General features: G+C 33.0%; 1 protein-coding gene and 1 pseudogene across 1 annotated transcript; both read left to right on the plus strand.

Annotated features, from left to right (window-relative positions):
* The first annotated feature begins 10,159 nt into the window (after positions 1-10,159).
* Positions 10,160-12,337, plus strand: LOC18590769 (exocyst complex component EXO70H1 pseudogene; annotated as a pseudogene).
* Positions 12,338-22,400: 10,063 nt separating this feature from the next.
* On the plus strand, positions 22,401-24,354 carry LOC18590770 (3-ketoacyl-CoA synthase 12). Its single transcript, XM_007016485.3, has one exon. The coding sequence runs from the start codon at positions 22,613-22,615 to the stop codon at positions 24,008-24,010; it is 1,398 nt and encodes a 465-aa protein (XP_007016547.1). The 5' UTR covers positions 22,401-22,612; the 3' UTR covers positions 24,011-24,354.
* Positions 24,355-24,742: the final 388 nt, after the last annotated feature.

Below are 24,742 nucleotides of genomic sequence, written 5' to 3' on the forward strand. Positions count from 1 at the left end.
CAATCCTGGTTCTTAGTTCAACATCCTCGCTCTAGGTTAACTGAACCTCCTCACTGGAGTCGATGGGCTTTAACAATAAATTTTGTTTCATCTAAACTGACACATGGTTCCCTCCAACACCAAAATTGTCCCCCCCTAAATCCCTTTCTTTCAACACCAAATATCAAAATACGTACTCACAACGACTAAGTCAGAAAAATTTGAACTCAAAATCTCTCGAATAAATGCCATGTTAGGTCGATGGACTTCAATAATCTGAACCTTTACCCACATGCAGCACTCCATGTGCTTCACGACTTTTCCTTGTACGTATGGCTGCAAATTTCTCAAGAAGACGATGGAAAGACCACACACGACTCTTCTTTCAAGTTTCTCAACTTTTTGTGAACTAAATGTATCACAGCTAAAGTTCGGTTAGTCGGTTCAATGACGAGTCAGGATTTCGTGGGAGGTGAAAACAAACACAATCATACTAAAAATTCAATATTTGATAAAAATATAAAATAATTTAAATAAAAAAATTTATGTGAAAATTATACAAAATAATTCAAATTATATGTTAAGTATAAAATAAAAATATTTTTTAAATAATTATTGCATGTTAAGATTGAACATCTTTAATTGAGCTCGATAATCTTTTATAGAGTTACAAACATCTATCATTGAATTAATAACAAAATCTTGAATGATTTTCTCTTCAATGAAAAGATAAACAAATTTCTAAGAAAATTATGCAACATTTTACTACAAGACTTGTTCCCTACAATGGAATGAGTTTTATTCAACTAAAAGTATTTGTTGACTAATTACTGAAACATCTCATTAAATAAAAAAAATTCTCTTAAAAATAATATTATAAAATTTTTAAAACAATTAAAATATATTATGAAATTTTAAAACTTGAAGGTAGGGACCCCTAGTAAGTCAGTCCATTCTCTTACGATTAGGTGCAAAGGTTCATCATCATTCACGTTTGATCACAAGATAGACCGGCGGGATTCGGTATAATCCATCTTTGGTTTTTGTCTGTTGGAAAATTCTTCCAAGTTTCAACTTAATTTGTAATTATCCATGAATTTTTTTTTGGGTACATATATACTTTACTTTTAAGTTTTCATACTATTCATATTTATCAATTTTTAATTTCGATGGAGATATATATTTTTTAATTGAAAAAGAGGAATTGAAATTTGTTTTTTAGGTAAAGACTATACACTAATCAATAAGTCAAATGTTCGGATATAATTTAATTAATAGACGACAAGAACCTACTTGTACTTTACTACTCATAACTGAATTGTGGGGATGGGGTGTTGCTTAGGAAGTTTCTTGAGTTGACGAAAAGTAAGGACGCACTGAAAATGATGATGAAAAATAATTATTATTATTAATATGTAAAAAATTTAAGATATATAATTTCATCGCATCTAATTAAATTAAGTAATAATCACTTTTCATATAAAATTTTAAATACGTCATTGACAGAAAGTTTATCCACAAATTTTATTTTAATTTTGTTAAATTAAAGATGAAAACGTTATGGATTAAGTTGTTTTTTTTTTAACCAAATTCTAATTTTGGTGACAAGATAATGGCTCTAGGAGAGTATTGGGCCAACTGGTATATATCTCTGATGGCTTTGGCATTTGCAAATGGATTTATTTGCAAATTTCTAATCTTCCCAAGCGATGAAGTTTAATTTTGTTTGTATAGCAATTGTTCCAAATATGGTCCAATTTTGAGGACTACAAGGTTTTATTCGGCTTAATATAGAACTAGAGATTTGACCTAGCCAACCTGTTAAGTAAGGAAAAACAGTTCTTTTTTGGAGTGATTAATTTGGACACGTTGATAGCATAATTGATCATGACATTTTCATTCAGATACGCTTCCTTTTCCTTTTGGCAATGGTTTACCTTCCTAGAAACCATGCATAATTTCAATGTAAAATACAGTTGAAAAACAGCAGGAAATGTTCACAGGATTTAATGTTTGAGCCCAAAGGAAGACTCCTCTTGGCTCTCGCTTCTCCGTGTAAACAATGCAATCAACATCAAGATATTTTTCCTTTCACTTGCGTTTCATTAGCTGGGGTTTACTCTCAAACCTATGACCTCGATCATTTACTTTTCAACTCGGTTTTGACTGAGGTACGCGTCTGAGGTTCACATTTGTCCACATTTCGGACAATGTCTTGCTTCTAAAGCTGTAACATTTTGAAGTGGAAATTAAATTCGCTTTTTGTTCATATATTAACTAATCCATCGTATACTTCGTTAATATGTCACATCAGAATTATGAATCTTTGTCCCTCTTTCCTCGTCTTGTTCTTACTCCTTAGATTTGACTACAGCTTTCATTTTCAACTTCTTTCTTCTATAATTTAGACTGCCTCCCATTTACATATAGCTTATTCTTGCAGGTGGGTTGTTCCAAAACTTAATTGTGGGTGTAACTGTTGATAGATTCTTGATGAGAAATGGCAACAAATTTGTCATTTCATGTTTAATTTCCTTAAAGCTCAAGATCTTATAATGTAGAGATCATTCATGCCATTGTGAGAGAATTTCACTCAGTTTGGACACATTAATGACACATGCACAGAAAAAGAGAGCCTTCACATTATTTCGTTGACATAATGATTCTCTTCAGTTGTTCACACTGAAACTGATCGATTAAAGACTCATTGCATCTCGAACGACTTTCTCTTCTTTTTCTTTTCTCGAATCTTTCTAACAAAATGTCGAAGAAAATAATGGGTTTGCTTTTGTTGGGGCATTAATCTGTTAATTGTGGAAATTAGAGGCTTAGGTGTATAGGCTTGTCAGCTAGTTTAATTGTTGCTTGATTATTCTTGGTTTAATCATTGGCATATAGCCAAATTAAAGGTACTAAGAAAGAGTTTGTCTCTCTATGTATTGAATTCGATTAGCTCTCCAATAAGGAGATGTTGCATGAAATCTTTTAGTCATTAAAAAGACTCAGAAGCTATGGGTTCTTTCTTTTTGTGATAAATAATGGATTCCCTTTGGAAGAATAAGTGTAGCACAAGTTCACACATTAGCAGGGAACCAGGTACATGCCCATAGGCATAGCAGGTTGTTTTCAATAGTCTAAACGGAACAGTTGAACCCTGGAAATTTGTCTCTTTTGACTCTTGTTAGATATATATATATATACCTCACATTTCATCTATCTACACTGAAAAAGCCCCTCCCTTCCTTTTCCATAGGCCACAAAAAAAAGGGCAGGCTGTTCATTGGACCGCCTTTGCTGCTACCGAACGCGGTGGGGCTGATATTTACGTATGCAAACAAACATAGCTAGGGCCCGCAGGATTTTCTTGGTTGGTATCTTTTAAATTTCAGTGGAACTGAAAGTGAAAGCTTTTTCCAGCATGGGAAACCTTTCAACACAGTCACGTCATGGCCAGCCTTCACATTAGGTTTTTTTTTTTTAAATATTTGAATTCATATTTTTTTAAGTAATAAAATCATATATTAATTAATAAGTTAAATATTTAGATGTTTGTGGGACTTTTCTTAATTGCCGTGAAGTAATTTAGCATAAATCTAAATTCTTAAACTAATTAACTAGATCATATTCAATTAATTAAGAATAAAATTTTACTTAATTTTTACTGTTTTTAATTAAAGATTTTTTAAGAGATAAATATTGTAAAATTATATTGATTTTTGTATACAAAATAATTGAATTAAAGATGGAAAATTATGTCTATAAATTTAAACTTGATATATTCTCCTTAATTAATTTCTTATCTATTTAATGGCGCACACCAATGATGAAACAGTCAATATTATGATTTTTGGTCTCTTCAAAATGGACCACATATTTTGGGAGTTAGGGGCCTGCAAATTACTATATATATCAAAGTTTATAACTAATTCATCACTTACAAAAGATTGATGACCCCATGAGCATTAATTAAGCTCAGAAATCAAATTGTCATGGATTGGATAGGTATATAATATAATGCTAATAATAAAGACAAAAGCCAAATTATATAAAAAAAATTAATGGGACAGAGCACCTGATGATTCTCATAGCAACCAATTAACTAGACGATGGCTATGAAGAAGGAATTGGTGTAGTGCTCCTTTCATTTTCCTATTATTTTAAGTGAAACTCAAAAATAGAAAGAAAAAGAAACCCCAATAGGATTTTATAGTTTATTTATATATAAATTATTAATTTCTTGACTTAATCAAGCCTTACGATGGAGCAATCCTTTGGGTGCTTCGTCAGAAAAAAAAAGAAGAAAAAGGCATCAAAGTGATGTTTTTCTCATTAATAATTGTGTTTTGTTTATTAACCAATAACCACTTGCTTCGTCATTTCTTAATTGACTCTTTGCTTGGTTGTTACTTTATTAATTAATCTAATCTCTCTAATTCCAGGCACGTTGAACCTAATTTATACTTTGTTTACAAGAAAGTCTGCATTAGAATTTATTAATTTGATCCTTTTGTAACACATAATATTACTAGATATCTTCATCACACATCAATATAAGATTAAGAGACACCGCAATTTCCAATTAACATTAATCTCAATAATAATTTTTCTTTTTTGAGATTTTAATTTTAAAAACATCTTATATATATATATATATCCGTTTTGAATATATAAAATTATCTTTGAATATTTTTTTTCATATTTAAAGAAAAAATATAAAAGTAAATGTCAAAAATTTTCGGATCAACGACATTAAATTCGTTGATCTATGGAAATTATGTCACGTCCTCTCCTCTTTTAACTTCTTTTTAAAAATTATTTAAATAATAAAAAATATTAAATTTTTTATTTAAAGATTTTACACAAAATCTAATTTTTTGGCTGTACGTACCATGGCCCCTACGACACAATTAATGATCCAGAAACCATTTCGGCAGCGGAAATTGCACTTTCTGGATCTCAATCATGAAGCACAGCTACCTGTAATTTCACGTAACTGTTTGCCTTTTAATTTTGGAGTTTTTGAAGGGTGCATTAACCAGTGCATGCATGGTCCCCAGGCTTTAGATTTTGCTTTTATGAGAAAATGAATTAAGTTTTTTATTTAATCAGGCATCTATCCCACATGCAACTGATGCTTTCAACAGGAAAAAGGCGATTGAATTCATTAATTTCTTTTTGAAATTAAAACTTAGGCTCTACCAAATTGGGGAACAAGTGAATCATTCAAAGGCTGCATTTTTTGATTTGATGAATAGTTCAATATATCAGTTTAAAGTCGAAATCCTTGACATTTGACTGAATAATTCCAAAATTTTGAAAAGTCTAGCTTGTAAGCTAGAGAATTCCTTTTAATAATGAAATATAATTAAAATAAACAAAAAAAAAACCTCAAAATCTATTAAACTTTAACTGGTCCCTAACACCAATTACTTATAAAAATCAATATGTTCACTTAAAATGGATATATATAATGAAAACCCAAATTACTTGTGAAAAGCAAAATGCCAATGAAATTTAAAAATATTATTGATTTGATTTTTGAATAAAATCAATCATGCAACTCCACTGAAATTACTGTTAAAAAATATTATATTAACTTTATCTGTATGATATATTTTCACAGCACCTTTTACTCTAGTAAAAATTTTTGTATCAGTTCCTACGATAGAGCATTTTTATATGATAGAGCATCTGAAATCCTGGGCAAAATTAGCTCATTTCAGTGATATGAGCATCTGAAAACCTTGGCAGCTGAAGCAAGAAAAAACTACGGAAAGAAAAAGAGCAACAGAAATGAAGTTCTGACAACATTTTTCAAAGAATATTTTAATGAAATTGTTTCAATAATCCAATGATTTAGAATTAGTTGAACATTTCTCAGTTTGAAGAAGAAGAAGGCGAAGAAGGAATATAGATATTCCTTTGCTGATTTATTTAATAGGAGCACACCAATCATGAAATAGTCGTTCTTTTCAGTGCCTTAGTCTCCGGGCAACTGACCGAACGCGTGGCTGTTGGAGGCCTGCAATTTAAAACGTGGTTTATTCCCTTCATTCTACCTCTTAGTAGAAAAGTAGAATAAACGTAGACAAGCAACGACCAGCCAATAGCCCAAGAACAACGTTAAGTCAGATATCAAAATTCCCGTGGATTAGTTTTCATGGTGTTATTTCTTATGCTTTAATTATTTTGTATATTCTCAAAAAAAAAAAAAAACGAATTGTAGGTTAAATTAGTATGACTTTATTAAATTGCACGATTCTTTTCAATTACGATTATGTAATAAAATTATATTTATTTAACTTATAATCTGTATAATATATAATTATTATAATTATATTAACACTCACTACCTTAACAATTTTTTCTCTCTATAAATTAGCCACTATTTATCCACTACATTCTTTTGTCACATGGTTTCTAGCAGATATAAGGATTAAGTGGGTTTTACTAAATGATATTTAACTAAGCATGCGTTTTTATTTGCTTCGTTTCCATTTTTGTTTGTTTGCGAAGGAATTGTTTACATTTCCATGCCTTTTGGCTTTTGCCACTCTATCTAATCAAAGCTAGGCAATGTTGGACCTACCATAGAAGCCACGAACTTAATCACATGTATAGCACCCGTTAATTATATTTAATCTAATGTCAATTTAATTATCACTAATTAATATTCTATTCATCCCGAACTAATTAACTTCTTAATCAGACATTTAATATATATATTATATATATAAAGACAAATGCATTAGCTCCTTCATCAAGGAACTCAAAATAAAACAAAAAAGGGTAGCTTCAACCACAAAAACAAGTGAGAGAGAATATTCAACCGATTACATTATCTAATAAACTATGTTGCTGTAGGGTAAAGATACCACAATGCTGTCAACTTTTGACTAAATCAACCCATTTAATTATTATCCATTTTTTCCTCCTGCAAAAGGGGAAGGAACAAATGAATTCTTTAGATAGTGGTGACTTTGGAATCAAATAATTGACATATACATAATTAATTAATTAATGTTATTAATTACTGTCATAGTCTCTGTTTGATTAATTACTACTATTACTTTAATCTAATCTCCCTAAAGCCAAATGGTGCATTTCACATATAAAAGCCGAAACTGCAATTTCTTTTCTGAACAATTAGCTGATTGGTTTTAAACCTTTTGGAATCTGGACCATCATGAAAACAAACAAATCAACTAAGAGAATGCAAACGCCATCGGCTAGAAGTCTGCAAAGAGCGGAAAAAATTGGGATCTGTATGCCTGCAATCTCAATTATTGTGTGGCCTGGTCAAGAATAAGTGAAAATACAAGCTGGGGGGTTTTCTTCGTAACTTTTGTAACATTAACCTTGGTTAAGCTAGCTAAGCCTTGTTCTCACAAGGCATGTTTTGTTCCTCTTTGTGAAGTTTACCAGGAATTTACATGCATCATGTTGTCTGTTTGATCATAACTACAAAGCATGGCCGATCCGAAAAGGAAAAGGAAAAAGATGAGAAATTCAGTGGGAGTGACGATCGCCATGACGTACGGCCGTCATGACATATTTGGTGATGTAGAGGAAAACAGCAATTATCATGACAAGGACGATTGCTTTCTCGCCACAAGGTGAGCCTTTTTCTCCTTTCTGCTTGCCCCTTACTTTAATAACATACCGGCATTTGTTTATGCTCTCAAGTGCATGGACTTCCCAACTTCCGAAGGCTATGTTTATATCAGAACCAAAGTCCAATTTGGGACGTCTATGAATATTAATGCCATGTAAAACTTGGTGGATTACCATTCCAATGCTGAAAATATTGACTGAATGATCTAAAATTCCATTGAAAGGGTTGAGAATTAATTAGCCAAATACCTCCAAAATTTGGAAAAATCGAAGTAAACTAGTGAAAGAAGCAACATAGAATTGGATTTGAAAAGTCCCACCTAAATGCAGTATCCGGACAGCTGTAATTTTTTTGTTCTTGTTACATCATTTATGATTTGTAAACTTGCATCTTCTGGAAGTGCATTTACTCGGTGAATAATTTATTGTGGGCAAATGCCATACCCCAAAACTATGTTCCCTCCGTCAAAATATATATATATATATATATTTGGTTGACTGCTGCCTCTCAAAGGTATCCAATTTTTTGACTCGGTTAACTCAATCAAACAGTTTCTGAATTCCGACCACAAAAGGACAATCCAAAACATAAATCTTTTCAATGCCAACTCTGAAACTTCAGACAATCAGGAGCTGGAAGAAACAGCAAGATTGCTGATCATAATCAACTTATCCTTAAGTTGTTTTTGTCTATTTTCGTACAAATTGGCTGCAAAACCAGAGACAGAAACCATTGTGAAAACCGTCACCATATGCATCTGCATGCGGTTTTGGTTTTGTCAATAGAGATCGGTCATTGTAACACTGGTCGAATGCATGCATGCATGCATGCAAAATTTGGGCCATGGAAAGTGAAAACTTGTAGGGATGTATCGATTTTGTTTTAGGCTTATTGAAGTAATTATTTGTACATATATTATGATAGAATATTAACTAGCTATGTTCAAAAAAAAATTCAAAAAAAAATGCATAATTTTAACGTATAATGATAAAATAAAATAAACAAAAGAGGAAGAAGAAATCAATAAGCACGGTTTCTTAACTTAATAGAAGGGTAAAAGAACAAAGATTATACATCTAAATATGTAGAGAAAAGATTATTAAAAAGCGTGTTTAAGGGTAAGTAATTGGAGACCTAGAATATTTCGATAATATTGAACAGGTCCAAGACTCTTGTGCAGCGAAGGCTTCCTCTAAATCTGCTGGCTCCATCGTCAAATTTCATGAAATTAAAATAAGCTTATTGGGGCGAGGGTAGGGCCGGAGCAATAGCAATTGGAAATCTTCCAACTTCCAAGTAAAATAATGTGTGCGTATGTCATTTTTTCTCTCTTTAAGGTCAAGTTTATACATATATAAATCCTTCCCTGGATAAGCACTCGTTTTTTTTTTTTTTTGTTTAATTATTGACTACCTGACTATTAGTTAATTAATTACATAATTTTAAATCACGTCAAGTAATATTTTAGGGTTAAATTGAGGCCTTATTAAGTGAAAAATTAAAAAATTAACTCATAAAGAGTGTCTTCTCTTTTTTTTTTTTTAAAGCGAAGTATCATATTTCATAAAAAATGAAATTACAAAAACACCGATCAAGTCTCTAATCTTAAATCTTTCTTTGTTCTTTCATTTATCTCCCGGATTAAAATTGGCGATTTTCTTTTAGTGAAATTGATTTACGATGGAATCAATAAATCCTAAAGATTGGTGTGGCCTAAAAATTGACAAAAGAAAAGGAGTGGCTGAAAAGGAATACAGTCCTTCATTTGTAAAATATTACATGGTGGCCCAGCAGTAAAAAATTATTATTTTTTTTTAAAAAAAGTATTAATCAATTGATTAATAGTAACACGAGAGCCTTACATCTTCATATATTAAAATTCAAAATAAATGGGAATGAATATATATATCTGATTGAAGTTGATGTTTTTGTATAATTAAAGCCAAATACTTTCGTATTTTCGGGACAAAAGATATATATCAATTTCAGTAAATTGTAGAATTAGACAAATAAGAACACACAAAAATGCTAGGTTGGCTACAACAAAAATGCTAGGTTGGCTCTATTTATAGTAATTAAATGAAATTGATTGGACCTCAAAAAAATCCATGAAAAATACTAAATCGTTTAATTATATATTCTTTCCATTAGTGAAAACAAAAAATCTACCTTCCTTTCACACTTTACCAACAAAATCTAATCAATCTTCTAGACCTTTTCTGCCCCAGAAAGGAGAAAGAAAAATAATGTAAATAAATCAAATTAATTTCCATTGCAAGTTCAATAATTAGTAATGGAAGTGCAAGGAAAGCTAGCTGGCTATCTCAAACGAGCAATTTGACAAAGGAACTGGTCATTTTCAGGCTCACAGAGTCCAATTCCTGGACGCAAAACTTCATTTGTACAAAAGCAAAGCAAAGCAACCCAAAAATTAACGCTACAGTTATGATATTCAACCGCGTGGACTGTCCCTCCTCACCTTGTTCGCAGTCTTCTTGTTTTGACCTTTCCCCGCGCCTTCCTAGCTGTCGCCTACTCCCTCTATATATACCCCCCACAGCACCCCATAATCCACATCAGTACTGCTCTGCAAAAACATACCAACACATTTCTTCTCTTCTTCGACATCACTACTTCTTTCTGTCTGACGTTTAAATTTCCATCAAAGCTCTCTGGAAGAACTGGTTGCATGCCAAGGAAAGGAATGAGGACCGTCTTCTTCAAATCCCCATCTCCTACTAGGATGACTCCTCCTGCTTCTCCACTTCCCCATACTTTTTCCGAGTCTTTAATGGAGGAAAACATTGAAGTTGCCGAATTCGTCATCACTAAATGGGACTCCTTATCGGAAAGCAATTCATCCCACTGTAACATCGGTTCTCTTTTCTCCGACGACAATCGGGAAGAAGCGAAGCTGTACTTGAGTTCCGTTAAGGGTCTGCAAAAAGCCATGCAATACTTGGCTTCACACCAAGCAAGTTCCGAGAAACTTGTCCCAGCTCAGACACTGATGCAGACTGCCATGAAACGGCTCGAGAGGGAGTTTTACCAAATTTTAAAGTCGAACCGGGATTATCTTGACCCGGAATCCGTTTCTACTCACTCTTCTGCCAGACCTTCGACTTCGAGGTCTAGCTTTTCAGACTTCGAAAATGAGTCTGAAAACGAGAGGGACGAGGATGAGTCGATACCCGAGGTCGAGAGAGTTTCCCTAGCCGCAATGACCGATTTAAAAGCCATTGCCGATGCCATGATATCAGCTGGGTACACTAGGGAATGCCTCAAAATTTACAAGATTATTCGGAAATCGATCGTCGATGAAGCTCTTTATCATCTGGGAGTTGAAAGTTTGACTTTTCAGCAGATTCAAAAGATGGATTGGGAAGTCTTGGAGCTTAAGATTAAGAATTGGTTAAACGCTGTTAAAATGGCGGTTAAGACCCTGTTTTATGGAGAGAGAATCCTCTGTGATCACGTGTTTTCGGTTTCGGATAAGATCAGAGAATCTTGTTTTTCTGAGATTTCGAAAGAAGGAGCTTTGGCGTTATTTGGATTCCCAGAAACTGTAGCAAAGTGCAAGAAAACTCCCGAGAAAATGTTCCGTATTTTGGATTTGTACGAGGCTGTTTCAGATCTTTGGCCCGAGATTGAATCAATCTTCAGCTTCGAATTAACCTCAACCGTCCGATCAACCGCCGTTAACTCCTTAATCAGGCTCGGTGAGGCCGTTAGAACGATGTTAACGGACTTCGAAATGGCGATTCAAAAGGATTCATCCAAATCGACTCTCGCAGGCGGTGGAATACACCCTCTTACACGCTACGTTATGAATTACATCAGTTTCCTCGTCGACTATAGCGGGAGTCTCTCCGACATCCTTGCAGATTGGCCGTTAACGATTCCATCTCCTTTACCCGAGTCTTACTTCGGCAGCCCCGACAACGAGGAGAGCATTTCATCGCCGATTTCGGTCCGTTTAGCTTGGCTCATCCTCGTCATGCTATGCAAACTGGACGGGAAAGCCGCGATGTATAAAGACGTGGCGCTTTCTTATTTGTTCTTAGCAAATAATCTCCAATACATCGTCGGAAAAGTCCGCCAATCGAATCTGAAGTTCCTTCTAGGTGACGATTGGGTCACGAGGCACGAACTGAAAGTGAAACAGTATGCCGCGAATTACGAGAGGGTGGGATGGAGCAAAGTGGTCGCGTCACTGCCTGAAAATTCAACGGCTGAGATTCCAGTTGATCAAGTGATAGATCATTTTAGAAAATTTAATTCAGCCTTTGAAGAAACATACACAAAACAAACTTCTTGGGTCATACCCGACCCGAAACTCCGAGATGACATCAAAATCTCGTTGGCAAGACGGATTGTCCCGATCTACAAGGAGTTTTTCGAGAAATACGGCGGAATGCAGCTGAGGAAGAAAATGTGGGTTGAGTCACTTGTCAGATATACCCCTGATGATTTGGGAAATTACTGGTCGGATTTGTTTTTCGGAAGTGGAAGTTCAGGAAGTGTTTCGTCAAGTTCAAGCCGAGGTGGTCGGAGTCGTTGAAACCGACCTTTTTTCGGTGCGTGGAAAGAATGGCCGACCACATTGGATTTTAGGCTCGTGTTTTGTTTTTTTGTGGATAATTATAAGAAGAAAGAGGCGTGTAGTGAATCTGATTGACACGTGTATAAAGAAAAGATTAATTCAACTCAATTAATACAAAATTCTTTGATTAATCATATTAATTAATTTCTGTTGATTTTATTTCTATTTGTTTGGTTTTTTTGGTGGTGTGTTGGGGTGGATTAAGTTAAAAAGGAAGCTTCTAATTAACAAGATGTTGGGAAAGAGGTAAATGCCAATGATGTGATACTTAGCAAATCATTCTCATCAGAAAAAAGTGATTTTCATCAATATATGAATGACTTCATTGCAACAATTGTTTAACTATACTAATTGTTGACTTAAAAGTAAAATATTAGTAATTATTTTGATAACCACTAAACTTTTGGTCCTTTTCTTTTATCTTAAATTTACATATTATTCACGTGAAAGTTGAGAGTCAATTGCATGAAAGTTAAGGATGATAAAAGATATTAGGTAAAACATTATTTGATATGTTTCAATAGAATAAGAGTTTGAGAAAGATACAAGTAGTAACTTTAAAGTGTTTATTATTCTAAATCGATTATAGGCTATGAATTTTTAATATTTATATTATTTTTTAAGTACGCATTACTTATAATTAATAAATCATTTATTTATAAATAGTATAAACATAAAATTTACTTTGAGTTTTGTAATTTAATTTTGATTAAAAAATACATAAAATTAATTAAATTTTATTTTTTATTATTAAATTAAAGTCTGATCAAATTATATAACGAGTACTCATATAATTTTTAACTAAATAAAAAGAGTTCAGATTTTCATAAAATATTGTTAATGGAGTTCAAACAAGATATAAGTATTAAATTTTATAATCAAATTCACATATAAATACCTAAAAATTAACAAATATTTATCCGTCATCATTTTTATACAAGCAAAGAGAAGCGCCTTTCATATTAAAAAAGACAAAGCCTGATTTTTTTTTCCTTCCTTTTTCAAAATTAAGTTCTAGATTAATATGATTTGAAAACTTCACTAAGTTGATCTTTCTTACATTGATAAGTTTTCATGAATAACATATAAGGCTAGAACGAGCAATGTGCTCATTGCTAGGTCATGGAGATGAGTTCAATAGCATTGAAAACAAGCTTTTACATACATTGACTTTGGCAAAATCAAACTTATTTTGTTTGACCGCCCCAAAGGATTAGGATTCAAGGACTTCTTTATACTTGAAGATTAAGCTTCGGCAGTCAAACTATATATATATATATATATATATATATATATATATATATAAATAGCTCAATTATTGTTGGAGTTAGTTATCAACCTGCCACACCACGACTTCTTACTACAAGAAGATCAAAGACAAAGTAATACAGGATGTCTACTCAAAACTCTTACCAGTCAGTCAAGAAGTGAGGCTTAGAAGACAGAAGCGTTGATCACGAGACGTGCTGTCCAGGGGAGGCACGAACTTGGACATGTCAAGTTTAAAGGAGTGCATGGCCATATCTCTTTGGAATATATTCTGAAAGTTACCTGCAAGCTAATTCTGATAATATATTATTTAATTAGTGGCTTTAATCAACGGGCGGGAAAAGCAAAGACGTTGCTTAGATTATTTTAATTCAACCTTATCCCAGAATTATTTTCTAACCCGAAGAAATTGCAAAGATGCACAAGAGTTTGCTTGCCTACAACCGAATTTTGTGTGAGTTGATTTGGCAGCCTACTCCGAGAGACAAAGCCTGCTGAATTGAAAATGGTTAGAAGGAGCTTTTCTTTTGATAGAATGGAAAAAAGAAACAAGAACCAATAGATCTATTCTTGAGCAAGGTGACTATGCCATGAACTTATACTTCCAACATAAAAGATGTATTTATCTTTGACATTCAACTTTATCTAATTGTGTAACATTTTTATTGTATTAACTTTTTCATCCATAAAAGAAATTTTTTTTTCTTAATTTGGATTTATCTCAATGCTAATATCTATTATGAAAATTAACATTAATGAAGGTTTGAATAAATTTTGATATTTCTTATTACGAGTTCATGTTTTTAATTCAAAAAAATATGTTTTTTAAGTGGTATTAAGTGAAGGAAAGTCTCCAACACTCATCTCATTTCTTATAAATATAGGATTAGTGATACTTAGACTTAATCTAATTAGGGTCAAATCTTAAATAAAATTTTTTCGATTTGAATCTATGAAAATATTATATTATCATATTTTTATCTTTTATGTAATTTTAATTCTTAGATATGTTTACAAAATCTTGAAATATTTGAATTAAAAATAAAATTTATACAGACTTATACAGACGAGCCAAAGTCAATTCCAAATTTCATACGTGCCAACTAAATCTATCCCGATCTGTGGACGGCTGCTTTAATTTAGCCGAAGCAAAGGAGGTTTTGGGTTTTCATTCAAGTCCATAGGCTGCAGGGTCCAATAGAAGGAAAATTCCGGGGCCAACCTGCATGTCCATGCTGAACAAAATTCATCAATCCACTGGACTCACCAGGCCTCATCTTGTATGAAATATGACCCATCCAGGTCTCAGGCTCATGGTCTATAACACTTCCTTCTGTCTAGCAGGCAGTTGGATTGTGATGTATGCCTGTTGCTAATTTATAGACCCATTCAAATCCAACAAAATTCTGGGCAATAAACAGTGTCATCTCGTTTTCATTTATTAATTAGTAGTAATAAATAAAAAAAATTCAAACAAGGAGTAGTTCAGATTATTCATGAGTTATAAATAAATGGGTATTTAATGACCTTTAGTTACAATACACTCAAAGTCTCAAATATATATTCATACTGATCCTCCCCATGTTACTCATTTAATGTAAGCAGGGTTCCATCTATTTTTTTTTCCCCTAGTACATATAATATTTAATGAACAGTTTAAACCTATTTCTCTTCCTTATTTTACGATGAATAATAAAATTTATTCTTTTTAACATGTGATGTGAATTTTGTCATAATTTTGAATCATGGTGGGTCTCGCGATAAATAAAAATTGACATATTTTGAAAATTTAAAATAATTAAGATGGGAGCAATTTAAAAAAATATTAATAAATATTACAGTTGCTCATCTTTTGCATTCATCTTCAATCTTAAAATATTATTGCTCGTTGCCGATAATGCTTCTATAAACGTAAATCAATTCCGATTTAAGGATGGTGCTTTCATCTCTTTCACAATTTATTTTGGATGGAAATTTACTAGTCTTGTATGTGTGCTACTGGTTGATTTTCTCAATTTTCCAGGATGGGTTGGTAAATGGTGATGGCAAGGTTCTCAACTTCTACGGTTAAGCTATCACTAAACCGAGTACTTGCAATATTTATAGTATGTGGGTATGTGCTTGGCCGTAAGTAGTGCTATTTTCTAACAGGGAAGATGATTTTTGTGGTTTAAGCTGTATTCAACTTTGCTAAGGGGTGGTTGTGTCATTGTTTTGATGTTTCAGATATTGAAAATCTTATGGTTATTACGCTAACTTTGATTTAGCATTTTAATTATAGGTTTCATTTCTGTAATGGGGTTATCCCTTTCATTATATTAATAAATAGGGTAAAATACTTGATTTTTTTAAGTTTTAACCATAATTCCTTATGGGACCATTAGATTTGAAAATAAACAAATCGTTCCAAATACATAAGTTTAATAATTAATCAATCGTTAATGTTTCTATTAATTTGATGACGTTATAATATTTTTAAAATAATTTTATTTTTTATTAATTTGGCGCCAAATTAAAGGAGCTAATCACTGTCAAATCTAGTCATGAGGTGACCAATTGATGTAAAAGAATGCTGTTGATTGGCTTGAGAAAAAAAATTAAAAAAAAGAAAAATATTTTAGAATTTTCACATTTAGGTATTATTGTTATTTAAATGTTTGAGGTAAAGTGTTTATTTTGAAAATTAATAAACCCGCATGAAATTATAATCAAAACTTAAACAAATCAAATATTTTACCCTAATGAATAACTTTAAGAAAAATTTCAATTTATTCTTTTTTCACCTTATATTATATATAAATATATATGTACACTTTATATGGAGAACATTTTTCTTGTAGAAGAATTAATTGAAGCCATATAGAACCCAGGAAAATTGAAATTAATTAGTTCCAAAAATAGCAAGATATGTAATACACCTGCAATAGTTATTGAATGTTGACAACTATAAATGAAAAGTATTTTAAAAAAGACCTATAAAAATGAAAACAAAAAAGAAGAAGAAGGCAAAAGACGAGTGTGGAATCCTGGAAAAGAAGAAAGGGTTTGGTTGACATACTAGAAAAATAATACATTTACAGCTGCGAACACCCAAGCCATGGCCGATGTTTAATTAAACAGCCGCGCTATACCCTACTTCGAATCACGGGCATTTTGCCATGAATGTGCAGCATCAGTTGCACTCAACCAACAGAAACCTAAAAGGTTTGGTTGACTACCAGGCAGATATATATATATACTTGTGCATGTGTAAGCTTTTGCAAGTCACGCGATGCTTCATCTTTGGTTATGGTTGTGATAAAGATATTTCCATATATGGCAAATCAATAGCATTGCTTTCTAAGCAACTTAAGTATGAAGCAAGGCTATAAATGTATTTGATTATTGATGATGGCACTTTTCTATTCCAATAAAGGAATGGCAAGCACATGCTGAGAAAAAAATCATTTTTTTGAAAACCCAGAAGTTTCGCTCTATTTTTTCTCGATATATTTTAAAATGTTAAAGTTGTTAATTAGGAGAGGAATCAAAGAAAATAAGAAGAGAAATCTTCTGCATTTATTTATGTCTCTTTTATAATTTTACATTATATATCTTTTAAACTTTTTATATTAAAATTTAAAATTTAAAAGTTAAGATTTTTGAACACATAGTGTAAAATTATAAAAAAAATATCAAACAGAATACTTAATAGGGATAAAAAATTTCGATCCGGCATGTAATCAATACTTAGGTCTCAAAGCATAAATGATGTTACAGTTTGTATAACATAAAATCCAAAATGCTTTAAAATCACCTTGATTAATGATCAATTGGTCACCTAAAACAGTAGTTGTAGCAAAAAAAAAAAGTTTAAATACTTGAGAAATTAGTTGAGGCATTAAGAATATGATTAATTAAACTCAAACAATGTGGCCGGTTTTGTTAGTATCTCCTTATAGAAACTCTGTATTTTGAGTTTAGGTCTTGATTTTATTAACCATACATTCGACATGTCAATGCTATTCTCGCGTTGTAATTGCCTGAAACTCCCGTTGGAATGAAAATCGGTTTGACAAATCGCAATACATTAAAGCTTAACTGCACAAAAAGGATCTGGCAGTTGTCTCAGCTGCAAAACAAAACATTCGAAACAAAAGAACATTGCCGGCGCCCCAACCAAAAAGAAGCGGCAGGAGAACGAGCACCTAAAAAACAAGAACAACCATAATAAAGGACCAACACTTGGGACCTTCAAAAACCACAAGGCAAAGACAACCAGCGCCGTAGACAGCCAGAGAGCCAGCATCAACACCACCTAAAAGCAGACCCCCAGACCGAACAGACGTCAACCAAACCATGCAAGAGAATTACATATATATATATATATATATATATATATATATATACATACATACATATATACATATCTATGTTTTTTTTAAAAATATATACATATACATACTTGTATATATTTGCTCAATTAAGGATACAAAAATTTCATTTCAATGAAATTTTGTGTATCGGGGTATATATAATCCATTGATTGGATAACATAATTAAATATTCTTGTCATATATATATATATATATATATATATATATATATTATTCAATCAACGGATTTTAATAATATGATGTCACCGTAGTCTGTGCCGTAGCCCAAATGACTTAAAATTCTAGGTCTTCATTCAAGTGGGATGTATCATGCAACTTGTTATTGTCTGATGCAAAGTACTTTCTCCTTCAATCGAGCAATGTGACAATGCTTATTGCCACCGAGAACAATAGCATTTCTCCATGTAACTTCTGGTGTAATTCCCAATTTTCTTTCTCTTAAATGTGAACTTTAGTTACATTAATACTTAGCTTACAAATGAAGCATGTTACCACCAAATGGACATTAATTAAAGGAAGACTTAGTCACACATCTATATATATATATATATATATATATATATATATCTTGCATTTATTGAATTCATGTTGACATGCCCTTCCTTTTCAATCCAATTTGGTCGAATTTATGCTTAATTCGGTATTTAAAAGAAAAAAACTGAACAAATTAGAATTTGGGATAAGTCTGTGTGAGAGAGTTAAACAAGCTGCTATTTTCAGCTTATAAATGCAGTGTAACCTTATATACCTTTCAACTGGAATAGTCCATTTTGCTACTTTAAGCCAGTTGGTACACCGGATCTCATCCTATCAAAGACAGGTTGTCGTCCAGTTCCTAGCCTTTCTATTGGACTAAAATCAACTCAAAAACTTCACAATCTTGATAATTAAGCACAGGTTAAGGCAAATACAGATAGCCTTGCATCGCCATGTCCTTATCTCTTTTCAATCCTTTTCCTTCACGAAAATGGATGCATTATACAAGCGACAAGATGAAGAATTGACTTGAATCCCTTTTGCTTGAAACTTTCAGCAAGCGGATTTCTCCTTTAATCCCACCACCCATTTTGCCCTTCAGCAATCCCTTGGTTCCTTGTCTTGTCAAAAGAGTGTTGGACTTTTAAGTACTCTTACTATATTCAATTAAAAAACTCAATTTTTTTTTCATCCATGACCTTTCAATTTGTTTTAAATTCATCTATTATTTAGTACTCCATTAGAATTTTCCAATTCAAGGAACCTAGAGTGATCTCAAGAAAAGGGTGAGAAAGTGCATATTGACGATGATAAGAGGAGATTTTTGTATTGATATATCAAAATAGGATGAGTTATGTTGTACCCAATTTTATTTCTATATCTAAAAGATTAGAGATTTAATCGGCATCCTTGTAAATCCAAGTTAACAATGAATACAAATATAAATGCTTTTCTAAAAAGAAAACTCCACTAGAATTTGGATGAAATGTGGACAAAACTTATCATGTAGTACTTTGGTGAAAAACACGTGATATATTTCATCCAAATTTTAATTGAATACTGATGAATAGATGAATTTAGAATAAATTTGAAAAAAAAATTATCTCAAAATAACAGGTGGAAATGCAATTCTTATAATATCACTTTGCAAAATTGATGCGGTACCTCTAGAAGGATTACTGAGAAATATATATCATGCCAACAAAGTATTGAAAAATTACATTTATAAAAAAATTTGTCAAATAATTAAATTCATAATACATACAAATGATACTGACTTATATTTTTTTTAAAGATATTTTAAAGATATTTTTTATAATAATTAGACATGAAAGGAAAGAGAGAGAAGATCCCAAATCCTCCAACGAAGCACTATTGGGGTGCTATTAAATTGGGTCAGTGATCAGAAGCAATCGGCTAACATGATTTGACGGTTGTTTAGCTACAAAGATATTATAATCTGCTGGGACCCCTTTATTAATTAATGTATCGTAGTGGTTGCTTTCTAATGGATCATGATCGATATCCAGAAATGGCTGAGAGCCCTCGTTGGGACCGAAAGCCAAGTTTTAAATTAATCAATGTTTGCTGAGTTGTTATATAATCCATGCATATCACCCTATTGGAAGCAATGTACAGTAGCACTACTAGTATTAATTAATTAGGCAGTAAAAGTTATGGGAGGCTTCGAAATCATCTAAAATGAACTCGTAATGTGATTACGATATCAGCCCTTTCTTCCACAATTATTGTCTGCTCTAAAGTCTCTATGCAGTCTCTTGCAGTTTTCTTGCCTAATCGTCTCTAGTGTCTTTCAGTTCCTTTTTCTGCATAACAAGTTTATTTTATTGCCCTTCAATTAGGTAGATGTATATGCCTCTGAACATGTTAGAACCTTGTTAATCTGTTAGTTTAATCTAAAATTTTTCCCAATTCAATATACTGATCAATCTGTAGAAATAATACCCTGTAAAGACCAAGATGCACAGCTGCTGAGAGGAATAGTGGCCCAAAATAAAGCTCATGTGCCTCGAATTTAGACATTGTGTTTCTTTTGTTGTTTTTTTTCTCTGCAATAAGTTTATTATGCTTATGATGTAATATTAAAGTCGAATGATAGGTTTATTATTCAGTATTATCTTTACATGTGAGAGAGTAATAAAGTGATGATAAAAAAAAATATAAAGTCAATTCAATTGATTGATTGCCAAAATAAATATAGATTAAATTAAAAGTATCTTTAACATATAAATATAACAAAAATCACTCCATTTATTGTTATTTAATTTTTTGTTAGATGCTTGTCCTTAAAATTTAATATAAGGTGAAAATTATGTACACATGATAATATTTAAGTTTTTTTTTCTCTTTTTTGTGTTGTTGGGTGGTCACTCTTTAGGCTAGCTAGCTCTTCATGGTTCGTACGTGACTGAGAACTATGATAATATTTAAGTTGTCGATAAAGAGAACTCGTCACTCAATACTAATAATCGTATAAAAATTATAATCTAAAAATCTCGTATTTGAGTTTTTGTATATGAGGTAATTTTACATGATAACATCTATCAAAATAAAGAGCAAAAATCGAATAAAAAATAAGAAATGATTAAATTGATGAACTGTTTGTTCTTCTTGTTATTTTAATACGTAGTAACTTTTGTTAATGTTAATCTCAAATGAAACAATTTATCTAATATAATATAGAGTATATAGTAATTAATTAAGTAGAGTAGAGTGACAGAGCTAGGCTTCTTCCTCCATTATTGAGTTTGAAAGTCTAATAAACATCTCTGTAGATGGAAGTAGCCAGTTGACTGAATTAGGAGGCATCTGATAATATATGCTATTAATTCCTTCACCTAACTATTACACTGTCCTCCCTATTTAATGCCCCCCCAAAGCAATCTGAGGTATGCATAATCTCCATCTTTCTTCTTTCTCTTCTCCACCGAATATTGCTGAAAACTGTAAAAAATTTATAGTACTGCTTGACCAAAATAAGAGGCTTTGTACTTAACCTATCTAACAGTGACCATCTTCGTAAAAACATTCGTTGATACTAAGGTTAAAAGTCACAGTTGGAAAGGGAAAAAGATCGAGGAAAAGCAAAACCATTTCTGGGTTTTTGTTTTCAAAACGTGCGGGTTTACTTATTGCAAGAGTTGACTAGTGGAAGTTCTTAATTTCAAGATAAGTACGAGAGACTGGAGAGTGGAGAGTGACCTCGCTCAACCGCAAAGTTTTTCCACAGGGCCTAGTCTTGATAATGCTTCACTTTATCTTGATACTGGCCCTAGCTTGACTTTGGATGCAGAACATATCTAAAGGCAGAGAGTTGCCTACCTTGAAAGTGATGCTATAAAGTCAAATCCAAACTCTTTCAATTCTTACACCAAGAAACTACTTCGTAATTGAATCAGCATATTTAGAAATTAATCAACACAATGCTGGAAAATGTTCCAATTACTATTAAAGAAAAGGGTTCGACTCCAATGCAATGAAATTGTTGAAGTTAAGCAAGTTCTCTAACATGCCAAACGTGTATTAAGAAAGGAGCTATATTGATGCATAAAGAGCTTATTTTTCTCGAATTGGTCAAACCTAATTCGTAACACAAGTTAGACTATTTAGTCACCGTTTAATGGAATTAGCTTTGCTTGTTGGAATGACATTGCAGCAGGGTCTTGTTTTCTTCCCTACCTTTACATCGCTAGCCACTACCTTCGTCCTTCTTAAATGTGGATAACCCTTGTTGGGTAAGCTGCTAACTGTGAACTATAATGGCTTTCTGTTTGATGACAATGGAGTTTGAATTTTGAACACTTTGCTGACCCAACTGGAATTACGAAATTAAACGAAACTAAAATCAATAATAAAAAAAAATATATGGTAATATGATGACATGTGCAAGGATTGCAATTTGCCCCTCTTGGCTCTTAATTTGGGTTTTGTTGATCTTGATGAGAAGATTAAAGTCGTGGTGTTTCCCTTTGCTCTCACTCACATGCCGAGCTCGCTAAAAGGGGTGGCTAGTGTTCAACTTTGTAATAAAGATTGATACGAAATTACACACAAAATCAGTTGGTGGGAGTTGAGTGATGGCAATGGGTTTTAAGCATATTCACATGCCCAACTCATTGTGGTCTCTCCTTTATAAGGGCTTTCATTTGATCCCCCCATCTAACCAAGTATAGCTTCCCACAAAGCACAAAAATTTCATCTCCCTCTGTTTCTATATCTCGTTCTTTGCCTTTTAACGTCCTTTCCTGTCTTCCTTTATAATTTTTTTCTCTCATGGAGCTGCTCTCTTTCTTGCTGCTTCTCCCAATCCTACATCTCTTCTTCACAATTTGGAAGTGGGTTGATAACAAGAGAGACCAAGATTGTTACATTTTAGACTACCAATGTTTCAAGCCAGCTGATGATAGAATGGTTGGGACTGAGTTCTGTGGGGAGGTGATAAAAAGGAACAAGAACCTTGGCCTCAACGAGTACAAGTTCCTGTTGAAAGCCATTGTCAGCTCCGGGATTGGGGAACAAACCTACGCCCCAAGAATCATGTTCTCTGGCAGAGAAGAGAGCCCAACATTGTCAGATGGCATCTTGGAAATGGAAGAATTTTTCTATGATAGCATCGGGAAGCTCCTGTCCAGGTCTGGCATTTCCGCTCAGGAAATTGATCTTCTAGTCGTCAACGTCTCCATGCTATCTGCGGTTCCTTCTCTGTCTTCTAGAATCATAAATCACTACAAAATGAGGCAAGACATTAAGGCTTTTAACTTAACCGGCATGGGATGTAGTGCAAGTTTGGTTTCTCTCGACATCATTCGCAATGTTTTTAAGTCCTACAAGAACAAGTACGCGTTGCTAGTAACCTCGGAGTCTTTGAGTCCAAATTGGTATGCAGGCAACGACAGATCCATGATCCTTGCGAATTGCTTGTTCCGTTCGGGTGGCTGTGCAATTCTTTTGACAAACAACAAGTCCTTAAGGCATCGTGCAATGTTCAAATTGAAATGCTTGGTGAGGACACACCACGGAGCTAGAGATGAGTCCTACAATTGTTGTATCCAAACGGAAGATGAGAAAGGAAGGATGGGATTTCACCTTGGCAAAAGCCTTCCCAAAGCGGCTACTCGTTCTTTTGTGGACAATTTGAGGGTGATTTCCCCTAAGATCCTGCCTATTAGGGAACTACTTCGGTTCATGGTAGTGTCACTTGTCAAGAAATGGAACCGCCATGGTTCTCCCAAGGGAACTCCCCAGGGACCAATCAAAGCTGCAGTGAACTTCAAGAGTGGAGTGGACCATTTCTGCATCCACACAGGAGGCAAAGCAGTGATTGATGGGATTGGGATAAGCCTTGATCTTACTGAGTATGATCTGGAGCCGGCTAGGATGACTCTGCATCGATTTGGCAACACTTCTGCTAGTAGCCTCTGGTATGTTTTAGCATACATGGAAGCCAAAAAGAGGTTGAAGAGAGAAGACAGGGTGTTGATGATAAGCTTTGGAGCTGGTTTTAAATGCAACAGCTGTTTGTGGGAGGTGGTGAGGGATTTAGGGGATGGAAATGTGTGGAAAGATGAAATTGACAGGTACCCACCGAAGTCATTGGCTAATCCTTACATGGAGAAGTATGGTTGGATCCAGAATGAAGACCCTAGCACCTTCAAAATTCCAGAGGACTAGAAAGAGTTGAAAGGAAAAGAAAAGAAAGACAAACAAAATAGAATCAATTTGAAGGTCTTGTTTTTTTTCTTTTCTTTTCTTCCCTTTGATTTCCTGTCTTTGATTATTAAATTACTGTATACTATTAAGTTATTGTATTGTTAAATCCCATGGTGGATTCATCACCGATACGGTGGGCAGCTTCCAATATGGTTAGAAGTTTGCCATATCCTATTGGAAGGCTGGGGTTCTTCTTCTTCTTCAATTTTTTTCTTTTCCCTTCTACAGGGTTTGATTAATTGGCACTCCTTATTATTGCAATTTAAGGGAAATAGAAAAGATTTGGCTTATAGTTTGTATCACCAGTGCATGGATTTATTATATTTAGTAAGAGTTTTCTCTTACTCATACACATGCTCAAGTTCTACTGTTTTTTCTTGCTTCTTTTTGATTTGTTTCCAACCTTTAGCATTTAAGATCATACACTGAGAAGAGGGTCCATAATGGATGATAATCCCCAACATGTATACCAGATGTCCTGATTTCAAGTAATTGAAGTGAAAGTTTTATCTTTCATTTTAAAAAATTGTTTATTAAAATTCTCGTTAGTAAAATTTATTAAAAATTAAAATAAATATGTAAAAGTATACTCTTTTAACAAGTGAATTATTTATGAGACATTGAAATATATAATTAACACCCAAAGGTGCACAGAAATTGGTCAAGTAAACCTCAACTCAAGCTTTTATTAGT

This window comes from Theobroma cacao, chromosome 9, assembly GCF_053813885.1.
Source record: "Theobroma cacao isolate CCN51 chromosome 9, ASM5381388v1, whole genome shotgun sequence".
In the NCBI taxonomy this organism is placed as follows: Eukaryota; Viridiplantae; Streptophyta; class Magnoliopsida; order Malvales; family Malvaceae; genus Theobroma; species Theobroma cacao.